This window comes from Mus musculus, chromosome 2 (genome assembly GCF_000001635.26).
Source record: "Mus musculus strain C57BL/6J chromosome 2, GRCm38.p6 C57BL/6J".
Lineage (NCBI taxonomy): Eukaryota > Metazoa > Chordata > Mammalia > Rodentia > Muridae > Mus > Mus musculus.
Window position 1 is genome coordinate 109,977,643 of NC_000068.7, and position 18,690 is coordinate 109,996,332.

Here is an 18,690-nt window from a genome sequence, read left to right on the forward strand (position 1 = left end):
TTTCCCCATGTTCTCAGTTGTTCAGTTTTGATTCCCACTTCTCTGTCTTTGGTTCCTTTCCTGTTGTAAATATTCTGTCTTCATATGGTAGGGACCTAAACCTTCAGTAGTCCTAAAATCCTAAATGAATGTCTAAAGTAATCCTTGTTGCTTTGAGCAGAGACCTGGGAGGACTTTGCTTGGCAGTCTTGCCTCCCTTGCTTGTTCTTAAAATATCTATTCTGTTTGATAGTGTTGTCTAACTTGGTTCATCAATCCATCCCTTCCTAATAGAACTATTTGGACTGGAGAAATGGTTCCCCAAAGTTAGCAGAAGAAAGCAGGAAGGTAGATATACACTGGGCAGAGAGAAACCATGGCTAGATCAACCTACTAAAATGCAGCTTCTAGCCACAACTGCATGAAATGGATCAATCTGAAATCAACAAAATATTGTTGAAGAATTCTTCATTTAAATAGGAGTTAATATCAATTTACTGAGTTCTACTAAACTATATCTGTAACTTCGTTGTAAGTGCTTAGTAGCTCGTGAATATAGATGATGAAAATGTGATGTAGTCTGGCTTGGGATTTAGTAAATCAGAATTTAATAGCAAGCTAGAAGAATCAAACTGGGGAATTCCAAACAGTTCACTGGTAAAGTGACACAGGATACAAAAAGTGTAGAGAGGCACATGAAACCACAGATTGTTGGTTCCTTTATGTATTGTAATCTATGATGGTTATTTGTTCTTTTTTTTAAAAAATTAGGTATTTTCCTCATTTACATTTCCAGTGCTATCCCAAAACTCCCCCATACCCTCCCCCCCACTCCCCTACCCCACTCCCACTTTTTGGCCCTGACGTTCCCCTGTACTGGGGCATATAAAGTTTGCAAGTTCAATGGGCCTCTCTTTCCAGTGATGGCCGACTAGGCCATCTTTTGATACACTTTTAAAAGTTCTTTTAATGTAATAGTGATTACAAGTAAACAAAGATATATTTGATTTTCTATTAACATGATTAAGTTTTCCAACAAGGTAATAAACTGAGCCATTTCTTTTATTTACTCTTACATAAGCCATGCTTACTCAATATACTATTAACTAACACTGTATTCTCCCACCCTAGGGACTGGGGCTCAGCACTTGTGCTTTTCCTTCTCTGTGCGCGTTGGTTGTTTTGGGTGCTCTCTGTACCGTAGAGACGGTTATGTTGGATGTGCTGCAAATGTTTGTGTTGAAGACATACATGGATCTAGAGCTATAAAGTATGGAACAACTTGAGAAACGCTAGGATTTTCAAAATTGAACATAAAATTAATGGAAACTTGATGTTCAAAACCTGGACGTGTAGTTACAGAGAAGAAAAGATTAACCAATCAATTATTATCTCACCTCAGAGAGATGACCTTTGTTGATATTGTGTCATATAACCTTGAGGTTTTGAATACATTAACTTTCTTTTAAAAAAATTAGAATATTATTTCTACTCATTTGTCATAATACTGAAATACCGATAGATAGAGGTTTTACCACTAGTGAATATATATTATATTTTCTTTTGAATATTTCTTACTGTTCTGGTGCTTATCTACTGTTTTAAAAAAATTTGAAACTCTTTACCTAGTTTTTGTATATTTAATGCACTGTCCTTTAAAACTATTTTATTTTTTGATATATGTAACACACACATACATACACACACACACACACACACACACACACACACACAGAAGAGGCATCAGCTCTCAGAGTTCCAGCTGGCTGTGAGCCAACTGATATGAGTACAGGGAACCAAATTCAGGTCCTAGAAGAGCAGCAAGTGCTCTTAACTGCAGAGCCCTCTCCCTAGCCCCTTAATGTCCTGTCTTTAATTGTGCTATATTTGTTACAGCCTAGTGTGCTCTTTTCCTACATTTCTTGAATTGGAATTATATCTGACTATAGTGGTAAGTTAAAACAACAACCAAACCAAAACAAAACAAAACAGTGTTTTAAAGACATAATGCTTTCTTTTATTTGCATGCCTATGAGATCTGCAGCCTAGCAACCAGGAGCTACTGTTGACAATCACAGTTATTAGAAACATAGAATTTAGCATTCTTGTGTGCAGTTCTTTGCTTATAGTGTTCACGTCCAGCTTATGTCACTGCTGTAGCTGTAGCCATTGGCAGTCACTTCTCAGAGGAGGGAGGAGGGATGACAGTGTCTCACTCTGTCACTTCTTTTAAGAAACCACCTTGAATATAATCATACAGTACTTCTGACATGTCATTGGCTACAATTTAGTGATATGGATTGTTAACAGGAAATGCTGGCTAATAAGAGCTCACTTGGACTCAAGTCAGGATTCTGTTACTAGGTAAGAAAGGAACAATGTTTATTGGCAATTCAGTCAGTTAAAACAACATTTGGCTGCAAATAACAGAACTGAATTTCCCATTTAAATAGTAAGAGGTGTATTCTCATCTTGCAGGAGACTGTGGCGGAAACGGCTTTAGAGCTCAGCCATTCAGTACAGTTCATTCTGAACTCCTGCTTTGTGATGCTCTCTCTGCCATCCTTTCCAGACTGCTCTGGTATTCCCTCCTCACCACTTAACTCTGTGTGTCTTGCCATTTTGTGATGTGGATAAACCAGCCTGCCAGTCTATGCTGTGCAAGCTGACTTCTCTCTAAGGTCTGTGTGGCTCGCAGAATCAATAGTCACGTTTAACATGGATTTGTATTCACTTATTGTCTGAGGGTATAATGAATGTGCAGGGATGAGTATGGAGGTATATATCATGGCTCACATTTGGATGGCAAAGGACTACAATTGGAAGTCGGTTCTGTCCTACCATTGTGGGATCCAGGGATTGAACTCAGGGCATCAGGCATGGCAGCGAGTGATTTTACTCTTGGAGTCATCTTGTTGGCTTGGTAATCCTAGCTTTGAACTTAAAATTAGGGGAAGGGTTAAGACAAAGGATTTCTCTTCGTTTTGAAATTACCAGTGCAAGAAACTGTGTCAGCACAGGCAGAAACTAAGTTCTGCTGGAGCTCATGAATGCTGGACGTAAAAGGAATGAGAAGAGAGACAGCTGAGACAAGGCCCTGCTTCCCTTGCTGGCCTGTGATAGAAGAAAGGTGGTAGACAGACAGCTACTGGTCAGTCTTAGGTACGGGTAGTTTAAGGATGTGTTATACTGTTTCCTCCCATGCCATGCGTGTCATATGTGCTCATCATCCGAAGGCAAATGAGTTACCTCTAGAACGGCTTCTGCAGGCTACTGTGATGAAGCGGGAGACACAAAAGGCCAATATGGCGCAGGTGAAACTTAAAGATCTCAGAATTAAATAAAGTTTTTTTAGTATGTGGAAGAGTGCTAGATGGCTTCATGCCAAGTTTTAACAGGGATATAATTATTTTTATTATAGATCTTGATAGTGTTTAGTGCTCTCTCTCTCTCTCTCTCTCTCTCTCTCTCTCTCTCTCTCTCTCTCTGTGTGTGTGTGTGTGTGTGTGTGGTAGGGGGGCAGTTTTCTTCTTGCAAAGGCAAGCTGCTTTAGGAAACAGGGACAGTTCTGTGGAAAGGATCTGAATACATGTGTGCTCTTGAAACATTGCAGCTTTACACGTTTAATTTGCTTCCTTGCTTTTTGTGATGGGGTCCATTATAGAACCCAGGATGCACCACAGAATACTTTTTTATTCCAGGTCTATTTCAAACCTGTTATTCTTTTACCTTAGCCTCTCAAGTGCTGGGTGACACGCACTACCTCCTCCCACATGTGTGTGCTATATGGAGACATAAAAGCCTTCCTGAAGGTGTGAAAAAATGTGGATAACATGGCTGGAGCTATGGATCGGTGTGCCCAAGGCCCTAGGTTTGAGCCCTAGCACTAGGATTGGGGTGGGTAAAGAAGAAAAGAAAGAAAAGGCAGTAGGGAAGTAAACCAAACATGGGGAGTGAACTTTGGAAAACTTTGATCTGCTGAATCAAATGAGGTTTAACGCTGCTAAGAAGAAGGTCCCAGGGAATCGAGAAAGAATGCTGCTTAATTATTGGCCTTTTTAGTCCACTACAAGAGTACCCCTTTCTTGTGGCTGTCTTGAAGTTAGTAGTGGAGAACACCAAGCAGAAGTGTTCGGCTTCTGGGATTTACATTGCTTTGTTTGCACTGTTGTGTTTCTAGGATTCCTGTTTTTAGTGGTGTTGTAGGACACTGGACTGGGCATGTCAGGAGCAGAGGCCCGGTCTCCATTTGTTAAAAAGGGAGACACTGCTGATCAGCTGTTATGGGTACTAAGTGTTTAAGGGCCAATGTAATAGGATAATGAATAGCCTAAATGAGAACAAGCAAATTCCTTGTGATTTTTTCTTTTTAACTTTTCAACAGAAACCCCATAGTTCTGAACATACAGGCAGGGCTTCAAATTTAAATTAATATATGACTTGGGATTAATAGTAGAAGTGTTTTATGCTGTTGAAAATGGATGCTAACATTTTATATCCTGCTGATTTCAAATAACGTTTAGAAGAGTGACACCTACCACCCGTCAAATGCTATCTGGTGGCCATACTTGCCTACTCTTGACTTAGAGCTGTCTTTGCAGGGAACATCACAGGCTGATGGTATAGCTGTTGTACTTTGTAAGCAGTATGACTGACACTGGCCATGCTGTACTTGAGGGACTCAATGGTATCACAGGAGAGGCAGCCTAGACATGTTTGGGTTCGAGCTGTAATATTTTCTTTTGCTTATCTTCAAAGGTAGTGTGGAGAGAAGCAGTAGAGGAGGAAAGAAGACATTGCTGAGGGCAGAAAAACATTGATTAGACTGAGGGGCAGTACTGTGGTACTTTGCCTGAGGGTTAATGGTAGCACAATGCCAGACCATCATGTAATCACCTACAGGGTAAAGGTTAGGGACATGAGGGGATTGCAAGGGTGTGCAGCCTACTCCTCAACCTCCTCATGATGTGAGAAGATGTGTCTTTGTAAAGCCGTCTTGTGTGGTGAACATTCCCTGCCTCCCGTCCACAGTAGCTATGGTCTCATCATTGTCCCTTCTTTATCCCATGTCTCCTCAGAACAGCTACTACAGTCCTCGCAACTCAGTTAATATCTGGTCAGTATTCAGATTGTAGTCTTTGCTCTCCTAAATATTGACTAGAATTCTGGCCACTTTGAAATTTATGTGATGGCCTCAATGCAGTGGTTTTGTGTAAATAACACCTGTTGGTTTACTCTGCATTTCACAGTAGCTTCTCTCATTTTCCTTAAAATATTAGATTTTTATGTGTATATTTGTATTCCTGAATATATACACATGTACTACATGTGTGGAAGAATTTGTGGGGATCAGAAGAGTCCTTGGGTCCCCTGGATCTGGAGTTATAAGTGGTTGGAAACTGCCATGTGGGTGCTGGGAACTGAACCTGGGTCTTTGCAAGAGCTGTGAGGGCTCTTAACTGCTGAGCCATCTCTAAAGCCCAACCTCTCCTGTCAGTTGCTTCCCAAATGAAGAAATTCTAGTCTCATTGGGTGCAGTTGCACGAATTTATCAATCTCCTGGCCTACATTTCCTTCTGAAATGTGGCTTGCTCACTCATATCCACCAGTGACCCATCTCTCATGTTTCATGTAGTATATTCATTAAGAGTAGATACATCATTGAAAACTCTTACTCTCCAAAGCTTCCCCTCAAGGAGCTCTTAATATGAATTCATGGTGCTTATGAATAATAATCATAAAGCAGATTCATATGGACATTTACATTGCACCACTTGAACCCTCCCTGGAATGGCTTCAGATACATTGGAAGAGGATAAGCCTAGGGGACTGCTGTCTCCCCACCCTCAACTCTTGCTCCCTCTTCTTTCTCTCTGCTTTCTTTGCTCCCGAGACTCACGTAGCAAGCAGGGTAAATGAGTTCTGTCCTGAGGTTAACTGTTTGGGATCACTATTCCAAGTGCTGTTGGACTTGTTTCAATTCCGCGTGTTTGTGTACAGTGCAGTGACTTGAGGTAAGCCTGTGACCCGTGAACTGGTCTTTCCAACTTTAAGCTCCTCCCAGATACCTGCAGCATACACACACGAAGAGAGGCCAGGCTACCTGCTACCTTAAAGTCTAGCTCAGTACTTCCTTCCTGTTAAGAGTGGGAATGAGATTGAGGGAGTGGAAATGGAAGAAGGAAAGGTCACCAAGTAGCTCTCCAATTTTTTAAGTACCAATATTACATTCTCGTGTGTCTTATATTGGGGCTTGAGGCATTACAACGTATCTTCTGTATGCATGGTCTCGTGCAAAATTACAAAATGAATATAATTTAGTCCCCACTCAAAAGGAACATTATAAATCCACAGAGAAAGATGGGGGTAGGGGGTGAATAGCTCAAGGCAAACTAAGATGCACGAGTGAGAAAGTTCTAGTTCAGACTCCTGTGGAACTATAGGAAGGTGGTGTCAGTCGGTTTCATGTTGGTGGAAGTACTCAACTCAGGCAGTCAGCATGATTTCAGTTGACAGAGGTTGGCACACATGATTATTACAGGGGAAGAAAACTGGTGTGAGTGGTGAGTTATATAGAAAAATTCTGATGTGTTCAGATATGTAACAGTCAATGCTAAGTTGTAGGAGACAAGAACACTGGGTTAAGGTGTAAAAGAAGAGACTTAACATTGATGGTCTAGAAAATTCAGTGGGTGGAAAATGAGGCTTTGAGATTTTTTTTTTTTTTCAGAATTTAACATTAGAAAGCCAGAGATGGGGTCAGATCCCCTGAAAGGAGTCATGGATGGTTGTGACCCATATGTGACTTCTGGGATCCGAACCCAGGTACTCTGAAAAGCAACACATGCTCTTAACTGCTGTCATCTCACCAGCTCCCTCACAGTGTTTAAGTAGGCTGAGGCAGAAGTCTTCTGGAGGTTCGTGGGAGTAGTCCAGGTGACTAATGGAGGATAAACTCATACCACAGAAAGACGATGACGACGAGCTCACGGCTTGGAATCTTGTAGAGTAATTTTCACCATCTTGGGAGCCAGAAGCTACTGAGGTACACAGGTGAAAGACATGATGCCTGGGACTGTCTATGTGTGTTTGCAAAAAGAATTATACCACATCTACCCTCTGCTTTCACCTTGATGGTATTTCCTTAGCAGTTAACAGCTACCAAGGAGTGTACTAATAGTGAACAAAGAGGCATTATATGGAGTAAAATTTTCTGAGATCTTAAGCTAGACCACCAACTAGCCCCAAAGGTAGACAATTGTCTGTGGCACAGAAGGACAAACCCAGGCATGGAATGGGAAACAGCTGCTCTTTGTTAAAAGAGTTTGTACTTTTCCTCAGGATCAGCCACCAGTAAGAGCCCTATATATGGCATTGAGAGGTCTTTCTTATCTCCTTCACTCTGGGCCTTTTTGGCTGAGTGAGGTATGTACTGGTAGTCTGCTGGGAAATTCCCCCATAATTGCAGTCAGAGCTCCTATTGCACACGCAGAGCTTGTCCCTTTGGGCTTCTAGGGCAGAGCTGTTGATACTCAAACAAAGCTGTTAGCTTGCCCATTGCCCAAGTCCATAGTGTTCTGCCTCTCCTCTGAGAATGATTTCCTAATCTTTTGATGACACCACAGAAGCACCTCAGGTCAGGAACAAGTGGATAAACATTGAGGCAGCTGAGCAAGCACTAGAATGCTGGCTCCTTCACTTGGTACCTGTGTGATTTTTGCCAAGTCACCTAACCTCTCTGGTGCTTTAGAAAAGCAGGGATGTTGTTGTCCTGTGATTCTGTGAAAGAACAACTGCATGCTATCTGTTTTGACCACTGCACTTTGGAAGATCTCAGATGTTTGTCTCTTAAGGACTAGGGGACCTTATTCACCCTGCTTTTTATTGGATCTGAACTTGAAGACACAAAGCACCTCCAGGATGTGCTGCTACAAGAAGTGCTGGCTTGTAGGAGCATGCCAACTGAGCAGTCTGTGGAAAGGTTGGTTCTGAGGAGTGAGTGCTGAGACTGCAGCGGGAATCACTCCTTACCACAGCAGCTCCGGGAACTTCAGGAGATGAAGGCCTCATGTGCTCTATTTTCTCCCAAGAAACAAAGCCACCGAGTAGTGTGCCCCCTGGGAGGCATTATCACCCACCCACCACACTCACAGTGTTTATTTCAGTTCTCCAGCTCGCTGGCTTGGGTTTCAGGATAAGCCTCGTGCGAGCACACAGCTCATTGTGTCCGTTCTATTAACGGTAAGCTGAGGCGAAATGGAGTGCTTTTTGAAACCAGGCTACTTTAGCATTTACATGGTTTATAAAGAGGCAGAGATTTGGGGGAAAAGGAAGCAAATATTTTGACTACTGTGGTTAAACAGTCTTTTTTGTTGACATGTTAAGATAATCAGGTGTTGTGTTTTGCCACTTGTTTGGTTACTTAATAAAGCACTCTTTCTCATGGTCATGCCATAGACAGTTAAATTCTCCAAGGAAGCCCATTGATACCAGGATGGGAAAAGCCAGTGTTGGAGACAAGGGGTAAAAACCCCTGGAAAGCTGTGTTTATAGGATTTTGGTCTTGGCGGATGCTTTTAGCTCAGGTTTTAAGGACAGCTGGAGGAGCAGGGTTACAGGACTATGTGAGGCACTCGGGCAAAGACGGCTACTGCCAATTAAGGCCCTTATGGTGCAATCTGAGCTTTGAAAAATGTGGTCTTTGAAATCTGGTGTTCCAATTGTGAGCATTCTTCATTGACTTTGCTGAGGGAGTTTGAGTGGAGCAAATCCTTTCATTGCTCATGTGAAGCTTGCACAGAGTGGGCCACTGGAAGCTGTGTACTGGTACTGGGGGTATTTGCAAAGACCTCTTTTATTTGCTCTGTTGGCCCTGTAGAGATCGACTCCAAGGCCTTGCCCGTTTTAAGCAAGCTCTCAGCTACATCTCCAGTGCAGGGAGGACCACCACAGGACACGTAGCTGGTAAACTCCTAGCTGAGAAGTTTCCAGCGAATGATGTGGTGTACTGATGGGCGGAAATGAAGTGTGGGATGTCCGCTCCATCCTAAGCAGCATTTGTACTTGGCCCGTGAGATTAATGTGCAGTAAGTGGCCAGACGGTAGCCTTGAGCATGTTTAATTTTGTGCTGTAGTTATTTATGGGTTTCCTTCAAGGGAGAAGCGGGGCCATTGGGTGTTTAAAGAGTGTCAGTGAGGCTCCACGGTGAAGCGCTGAGATGATGTAGCATTGCATTGACATTGGCTGCTTGGGGAGGCTTGGGGCAAGAGGAATGTTTTGAAAGAGTTTCATTGAAGAGAGTATAAAAACGACCTTCTTCCATGTTTCTGGTTTGTATGCTAATCCTTAGTAGTGAAAGACTGTGATATTTTAAAAACAGAAACTGGTGTACAGTAGTTTTTTCTTCTTATTTATTCTTCTCTTATACATCCTATCCTGCAAACTTGCAGCTTCATCCTCCCCCATTCCTGTCAGTTCACTACCACCACCACCACCCCACCTCCTCTGGATCCACTGCTCCTCGATTTCCTTCAGGAAAGAACAGGTCTCCTACTGATAGCAGCTGAATGTGGCATAACAGGAGGCAACAAGACTAGACACAAGTCCTCATGTCGAGGCTGGATGAAGCAACCCAGGAGGAAAAGGGTCGCAAGAGCAGGCAAAAGAGTCAAGAGACACCCCCAGTGCCACTGTTAGGAGCCCCACAAAATCCCAAACCTACACAAACCAGCACAGACCCATGCAGGCTCCGTGATTGTTGCTTCAGCCTCGTACAGGAAAGTTTTAACTATTGATTTGTATACTTCTAGCTATATGTGTTGGCATCTGAAGTACTCATGATATGTCTGAATATGGTTATGTTGCACATGGGTTGCAAGTAGCTGTGGAGGCCAGAGGTGTGAGATCTCTCTTTGAGCTGAAACTATGAGTAGTGGTCGGGAGCTGCCCAGTACGTGCCAGGGGTTGAACTCAGGTGCTCTTCAAGATCAGCCCAAGCTTATAACTTTGACGCCATTTCTCCAACCTCTTAAAACTTTGTTTTGAGCAAATAATTCACAAATCGGGCAGTTGCTCACCTGAAATGGCTCAGAAGTTCCACTGAGGAAATGTGAAAGAGGAGATTTTATTGGATCAGCATAGAAAGAAAGCCACGGGGCGGGGGAGGGGGGGAGCTTATCACAAACGCATAGTTATTGTTGTCTACTTCTGATTCATTGAGTTTAAGTGCTTGTTTTCCTTTGACTTAGGCATTCATAAAATATAGCTCAAGTTTTGCTAATGTTTGCAAAGTAAGCAAATGATAAGTCACTTATCACTTAATAAAGCAACTTATTGGTGTTGTCTGCTTAGATTCTTTAGGCTGCGCGCTGCCCTTTTAGACAGTATTTAAAAGGCTGATGGTATGGAGTAGGATGCCTCAGAAGGCATGCCTTCCAGTCAGTCACTGGACTAGAAGGGTGTGATGAGTGATGGCCTACACCCCATGGTACACTTGTGGCTTGACTAAGAATCTGGCATCGTCACCCTTTGCTGAGGAAGCAGTTAATTATCATCCGCACCATTGGGGTTTCTGAGTTGTTTTATTTCATCCATCTGTATAACATATGTCTGCTGTGGACCAGAGGTCATGTAGCGTCAGGTTTTCTCATGCTGCATGCATTTTAAGTGTTATAAAACCTTAGAAGCAAGGCTCTTATAGTAGAATTTCAGGTAGTACTTTTAATTTTAGAGTTTGTAAAGATGTTTTCACTCTGTCCCTAAAATCAAGGTAAATATAGCAGATGAAAGAACGGGGAGATCCTGGGTGGTGTTGTGTTTGCCACTCAGAAGCAACTAGAACTTGATAGTGAATGAAAAAATTCAACAAAGCCTAGGGAAGGAGGGTGCTGACAGAGTGATCAGAGAGAACAAAGGGAATTCTTTGTTTTTTCTTTATCTATTTCATTTTAATGTATAAAGTGTTTTGCTTATATGTACGTATATCTCAGTGGTCACTAAAGGGTCCAGATCCCCTGGAACTAGAGTTACAGATAGTTGTGAACGGTCATGTGGGTGCATGCAACCAATCCTGGTCCACTGGAAGAACAGCCAGTGCTCTTAATAGCTGAACCACTTCTTCAGCTCCTGCATTCTTATTTTTGAGAGAGGGACTCACTGTATATTCCAGCATGGGTTTGATCTTGACACTGTATTATCTTGGCCTTCTGAGTATAGACATGTGCTATCTGACTGGAAATAGACCTTTTTAAAGGAGGAATTATAAAATTTGTCTTATGAATTAAGAAACTAATTGAAACTAAATTATAAATAGAAATATTTAGAAGGAAGACATAGAAAGACTTTTTAAAAATCAATTATAGAATCCAGCTGCTTGAAACTCTAAACCTGGTGGACCCAAGAGGTGGAGTCCTGCACCCCATGACAGGGACATACGACTTCTGTGCCATAGTCCTGAGGAAATAGGAAACGTGGGGAAAGAACACAAAAGAATTCATAGTCTTTCTTGTTTACTTTATCCCCACTTAAATGCTCTACTTAATAATTTCTTCAGGAGAACATTTCTTTAAATGTGTACTCTTAGGCCTTTATTTGAAATCTAGGCTCCCAAACTCTCTTCTTGTCTGGAGTCTGCTGTCCTGGGTTTCTGTGGAGATAACAGGCTGACTTGCCTCCTGAAGGCATTCTTCCCTGACAGACTGCTTTGCTCTGCTCTGTGTAAACAGTCCTGCCTGCCGGCTAGTGGTCTGTATTTATGAGCCCCACCGAAAGCACTGCAAGCTGCAGAGTGACCGTGAATAGCAAACTTAATTTGGCTTAATGTGTTTTGGCTTGCTTGACCTCACCAGAATAAAAATGTGCCTACTTAAATTATTGTATTGGAAGTTAAAAAAAAAAAATCTAGACATTCTTAATTCACTGGAAGAATCTTGGGACCACTTTAGCAGAGCTTTAAGTCCCTGCTTAATGTCATGTCGTCCTGAGAAATGTTTAGCGTAGCATTTTAATCACAGATAAGGTTACTGTGGATTCTGAAATTTAACTTTGAATTGCTATTTTTCTCTTGTTACTTTTTTTTTTCTAGACAACTGGCTGGTAACGACCTTTCTTTTATCCACCCAAAAGCCTTGTCTGGGTTGAAAGAACTCAAAGTCCTGTAAGTAATGCAGTTTTAGAACTTCACAGCTGGCTGGGTATTTTCTTTCTGCATAGTCAACATACTTGGAGCTAGGTTAAGCACAGTTTCTTTTCGTTGAGGATTAAAAGATTTAAGGCATGGCCAGTGGGTAGGGGAGCAGACTAGAGGTTGGTCTAGATAACGAAGGTTAGAAATCTACATAGTAAATATTCAGAGCTCCACGGCATCGCAGAGCTGCCATGCTGCTGATGTATTGAATGGAAACCATATTTAAGCTTCATTGGTAGAGTTTCATTTCTACTTACTTTATAGCTACAAGGGTTTTCAATTAGCCAACTCTAAAGGGAGAGATCTTTAAAAGTGCTTTACATGTTAAAAGTATGTGAGAGCTGAAGATATTGAATCACATCCATGGTTTATAAAGATATTTATAAAGATGGTCAGAGATCAGAAGAGAAATTGCTGGCCATGCAGGAGCTTGGAGGGTGACAGACTGACGGTCATGTGGGTTGACAGCCACCGTTGCACCTACTTTAGTCACTACTGCTCTGGGCACAGCCACAAGGCCCCTGGTTCAGAGTGTTTATGTGGTCCTGCTACTTCTTCTGTTCTGTGCTTACGATTCAAGTCAAAGAGTTATTAACAGGGCAAGAGTGGCTGTAGGAAAAAATGGAAAAGATTTTGTTTTTCACAGAGCTGTCTGCCTTTGTTCTTCAGGTCTCAGCTCTCCCCTGACTGAGACGTAATGATGTCCATGCTCATCCCACAGGCACTGCAGACATTGCTGCTGCTCCACAGGCCCAATGTCTGCTCTCCTTGCAAACTGCCTTTCTCTATCTGATGCCCAGGTTTCTAGGCTCTGCTTTCTAACGTTTTGAGAAGACATTAGAAATTCTAGCCGGGCGTGGTGGCACACGCCTTTGATCCCAGCACTTGGGAGGCAGAGGCAGGCGGATTTCTGAGTTCCAGGACAGCCAGGACTACACAGAGAAACCCTGTCTCGAAAAACAAAAACAAAAAACAAAACAAAACAACAAAGAAATTCTGATGGGTTTGTTGAGGAGAGTAAATTTGTTACGCAGCCTAGTGAATCTTAGCTCGGGTGTCTAGGAAAGAAACAAGCCCTGGAAACGTGGAGCAGCTCCGTTATAGATGGCCTGGAATAGCATCATCTCTGAGTTTACAGCAAATGCTTAACATCTCGCAGTTCTCTTGCCTTAGATGCTTTCCACCCCACCCACCCCAATTTTGATAATTTTTAGGGAAAAAAAATGGCTCCATATTCTTATATGGAAAAAAATGTTAACAATTGGTAATTAACCACTAACCAAAAATTTCCTTCTAGAACCCTCCAGAACAATCAGTTGAAAACAGTACCCAGTGAAGCCATTCGTGGACTGAGTGCTTTGCAGTCTCTGTGAGTACCCTTTGTCTTCTGCATCTGTGGGTCATTGGACGGCCACTCTGGCTGCTAAGTAAATAAGGAACGGAAACCCCAAGGCCGAGCAGATTTAGGAGATTTATCCTCTTCCCTGGCATGAAAATGGGGATGGCCGATCGCTGTCACCCAAATACCCTTTGGTAAGGCAGAAGGTGGCCCGACTCAGAGACTAGAGGAGCTTCTGTGAGTGTGGGGTGCACTGGTGTCAGCACGTACATGGTTGCTGGTCGCAGTTCTTTGAAACCAGAGTTAGAGATGTGCAGGAGTTCTGATGGCTTGTGCCCTAACAGCCATAGATAGGCAGTCAGGATTGGTGTAAATGGAGTTCAATGCCTTACCTGTGGCTCAGAATACATATAGGGGATAACCTGGCTGTCTGAGCTGCCTCTGTTCCCAGGTTGTTTTTTTTTTAGATAAAACTTGTTTTACGTGGCATAATCAGGGTTTTAATTTTGGATTTTTTCCATGTCATTAACTTTAAATGCTTTTCCAAATACCACTTTATTTGTTTTTACATTCTTTATATACAAAGACCTTGGCTTTATATGAATTCTAAATGCCTTTCTTCCATTGGAGTTCATGATAGGTAGTGAGCAAATGACTGTAGAGAGAATTTTAAGTAACTTGCCCAGCAGCACATAGCTAGTAAAGGCACAGTGGGGATTCAAAACCAGACAAACCTGTTCCAGAATTTCAATTAATCTGAATTTCTTAGGAGATATCCTAGTAGTAAGTGTAAAGTGAATGCTAGAGCAAAAGCATACTAATAAATCACATATTGTAAAAGTTAAACATTAACTCATACCTGTCACAAACAAGGAATAGCCAGGGTGTTACCCACTTAATCAAATAGAAGTTAAGATTGTATATATGAAGCAGTTCACTTTGCAAAAGTGGCAAGTTACGGAATATCAGGATTTGTTGCTTACTAGAGGGAATTTGACTTTTAAAATGAATCAATTAGAATAAGTTGCTTTTACAGAAATACTTGGCTGAGTCTTTATTTTCCTGCATCTAAGGATGCAGAGCCATTTCACTCCATTAGATTTAAACTCATTTAGCATCATAAATAGGCCCTGTTTTCTTTTGGTACTTTACAATTAATTGGTTTGACTTTAAGACCTTCACATTGAATCATTATTTTCATAGACTTAATGATCAAAGGACCAAATTATTTTGCCTAGTTCGAAGGCAAAAAAGAGAAGACTAAAATCTCATTTTCAACTTCAGGACAGAAAAATTACCAAGAAAATTTCAATAGATTGTTTCTAATTTGTGGCCAACAAGTACCTTTGAAGTGCATGTGGTATTTGTTAGTAAAATGGGTGAATTGAAGTGGTTTTAGTTCAAAACTTGGAGACTTCTCCCTCAAAAACGAAACGAGTTAACTAAAGCTCAGCATGCACCCATTATGCAGTGCACGGGACGCTTGAATCATCTCAGATTGTTACGAGAACTGAAAGCCCACACAAAACACACAATCTCAACCCCCCCCCCCCCCGTGTGCGTGTGCGTGTGTGTGTGTGTGTATAAAGTTCTGATCTGCTTTCATATTTAACAAACTATAGAAGGAGCTCTGTATCAAGTATGCTGTATTTAAGAAAGAAGTGTTCTTGGGTTTGTTAGCATAGTGGGTGTTGTGGTCAAATGAGCTATCATTGAAATTCTACCCTGGTGTAAAACAGCCTTATCAGCACTTGAGTCAGTTTTCAAATCTGATCTTCAGACCCAAGTTACGTTAAAGATTTCCTGGTGGTTTCACCGCAGACCTTAAAAGGAACAAAGTTCATTAGGCGTTGAAATTGACCAGAAGGAGTTTGAGATAAGTGTATACTTGATGGTGACTATAAAGTCAGAGTGTATTATAGTTATCAATAAAAAGATAATTTAACAACTTTTCACTGATTCAGTACCTAAGTAGATTATTAAAATGGCAATCAGAATTAGCTCTAAGGTAGCTTTTTTACATCAAATTGATATTAAATATTATATTAAACATTAACCTCAGATTAAATATGCTAATTTTTTCAATACTTTAAAGTTCAACTGTAATATTTGCCCTATTTCAAAATTAGAAAAGAGAGCTTTTGATTACATAGAATATTTATTTATTGATCACAGATTTTTCACACTAGAACAGTTATGGAATGGCCATAAACTGTGCCCCAAGCCAGATTCAGCCATCCATCATTAATAATCCAATTAGAAGAGTCCAATTAATAGTAGGAAGCAGAAAAAGGAGATTTATTCAATGTAGCTGCATTGGGAAGAGGAGAGGAGAGATCCACTGAGCCTACAAGTCCCATTTTTAGGATCCTGAAGTGAGATTAAAGTTTAAATGGAGGTCCACAGACATGATAATCTAAACAGTCCCAGTCAGGGTGTGGTTCTGCCTGCCACTGACCCATATTGATGTGCTTCAATAGATCCTACAAGGTGGTTAGATAAGATGTTAGACCTGTGTAAAATCTGCCAAGCCCCTAACAGAACTGCATGTAGTATTTTGTCACTATAATTTTATTTAAGGCAAGAAATTAAAAGATGTGAGTTTTAGTACTAAAATGCATTCCTCACAGTTGATAATACACATTGTCATGATGAAATGTGGTTAATATATTGCTAAACTTTTAGGAAGGGTTTTTTTTTTTTTTAGCACTTAAAAGGAATGTGTAGATACTCTATGGAGCTTTGGCAGTAGATCATGTTGGAAAGTGCGTTACTTCTTGATCTGTTAGGATGGCTGCTAATTGTGCAGCCACGAGGACAGCCCCATTCTCCTCTTTTGGTGGTTGTATTGGGGACTGAACTCAGAGCTTTTCAAATACTCATCAAATGGTCCACTACCAAGTTATACAAAGCAACATTTAAAGATTTTTCTGAAAGCGTTGATCTCAGCATAAGTCTTTACGTTTATAGGTGTGTCGCTAACATTCACATGAATTGAGTTAGAAGATTAAACTCGAGTTCTTTTTACAACAGTCTGCAAATCTGAGTCCATAAACCCTTTTTACTTTATTTAACTTTGTATTCCAGGCTCTGTTTTTCTATAGTCTTCTGTTTGCACTCTTATTTGTATGCGCCTTACAAAAAGCATTTAGCAGAGTCCATGTCTCTGCTTCTTCTACTGCATTACCCCTTTGCGTAGAAGATAATTTCATTGTTTTCTAGTTAAGATTCACGTGTTTGATGGCATATGACAGAATTCATAGGAATATATATCACTAGTACTAAATTCACATTTAAAAGGAATAGGTAGCTTAGTATGGTCTTTGTCATATTTAATGATACACTTGATAGAGGAGATTTGATTCTAGTGGAGTAGTGTTGGCTTACTTAGGAGTGCCTTTGGGCATTATTAAATATACATACAAATTATCATCAATGATTAAAAATAAGCAATTTAAACTTTTAAACTGTTTTGCCACTGAGAAACTGGGAAAGAATTTTACTCTAATCAAAATACAATCCAAGTTCCTTTCCTGTGTTATGGGGCTGTGTAATCCCGACCCTGCTGAGAGTCACAGGTGTGGCTCCCTGGACCCTTCCACTCCATTTGTCCCCATGTTCTCATTGCTCTATCCTTCTGGAACTATGCGACCTTACCAAGTTTGTTTCTATTGTCCTTGACATTTGTCTAAAACACCTCCTGCTCAACACTGTGTCTGCTGGCCCTTGCTATTTAATTCATTAGGCTCCAGATGAAATCTTATGGTTTGAAAGGTGCCTTTCCTGACCAGGTACATTCCAGGGAGCTTCTGCTGCCTCCATGGCTCTCAGCTTTATCGCTACCCCGCTGTTGACTTCACTGTGCTTTTTAAGCACTTGGGTTTGCTCTGTAATTTATTAGTCTGTGCATCTCCAACCCACAGGGTGCCTCATACCATTTCATCCTTTATGTCTTCCAAGATGCTCAGTTTGAATGTGCAATGAATTATAGCTAGTCAGATGACCTACAAGTGTAATTCAGTTACACTGAGTACTTAATCTATTTGATTATGGTTAATGTCTCTTCCCAGCAATGGGTTCCGGGAGGTTGTGACTCCTATCTGTGTTTGAACACTTTCTTATCTATTCATTAAAGCAGATCTCCTAAACAGCTCTGCTGAAAATACTAGTCGCTCTGCATGAGTCAGTTCTAGAAAGCCCAAAGAACAAATGTATATGGTTAGTGGAGTGGTAAGGCAGCTACTTGGTTTCCTAAAATCTCTCTTCTAAGTTGTTGCTATCAGAACAGAATGCCCATTAGATAGCCACAAAGAGCCCCTTGCTAATCTGCCCCAAGAAAGAAAATTCAGTGGGCTGGGAGCCCAGCAGTTTCCTGGAGTTAAAGTTACAGTAATGGCTGAAGTTAGAGCAGGATTTCAAAACAAAACAAAACAAAACAAAACAAACCCCCAAAAACAGAAAGTACAGAAATCTCTCTAAAACCCAGAAGTCTTTGAACTTTAAAGTTGTCAGATACCAATTCTTAAAGAAAACAGAAAGTCATTCTAGGTTTTTATCAGTTTTTTCTCTTCCCTCATTTTCACAGAGAGGTCCAAGACTGTGAGACAGGAATGCATGTGATAACCATCAGCAAGAGATTATAAGCAACACTGGGATTTCCTGGCTTATACAGTTTCTCATCCTGCTAACACCAGGCTGTCTTTGTATTGAAAAGTGATTATACAATTATACTTGGTTGTGGCAACAGAAAGAAATAGTTAGGACTTAGTATCCAGGTTTCCAGACAGAGACTTAAACATAAATAATCCTGTTGATAAGGTACTGCCTAACTGCAGAATTTTCTGAAAAAGGTGAACCTTTAAAGCCACAGTAGCATTTATTGGAGGAGTGAATCTTCCCAGGAATGACCTGGATAAACGCTCTAGCCGACCTGGTAAGGCACCAGCAAATTACTGAAATGGCTTTGTTGCTCTTTAAAAAATTGTAAACATACTCTTGGTATCAACTCAGAGTGGCAGTTAAATTCGTTCTCTAATACACCTATACTGTAACACTGGATACTGTAGTACTTGTGTGCACACATAATCATTGCTAAGCCCATCGTCTGTATCTCTGGTTGGTGTATATTCTGAAACATAAATTTCCAACTTGAGTTTTGTGAGTTTTCTTTTAAGTGTGCCTTTCTGC

At 41.0% G+C, this 18,690-nt stretch overlaps 1 protein-coding gene across 1 annotated transcript in view; it reads left to right on the forward strand.

The window, feature by feature from the left end:
* Lgr4 (leucine-rich repeat-containing G protein-coupled receptor 4) overlaps positions 1 to 18,690 on the forward strand; it is a 96,611-nt gene that overhangs the window by 59,996 nt on the left and 17,925 nt on the right. The window contains exons 3-4 of the mRNA NM_172671.2: positions 12,063 to 12,134; positions 13,462 to 13,533. Coding sequence (NP_766259.2) covers positions 12,063 to 12,134; positions 13,462 to 13,533 — 144 coding nt within the window. The remainder of the gene's footprint in view (positions 1 to 12,062; positions 12,135 to 13,461; positions 13,534 to 18,690) is intronic.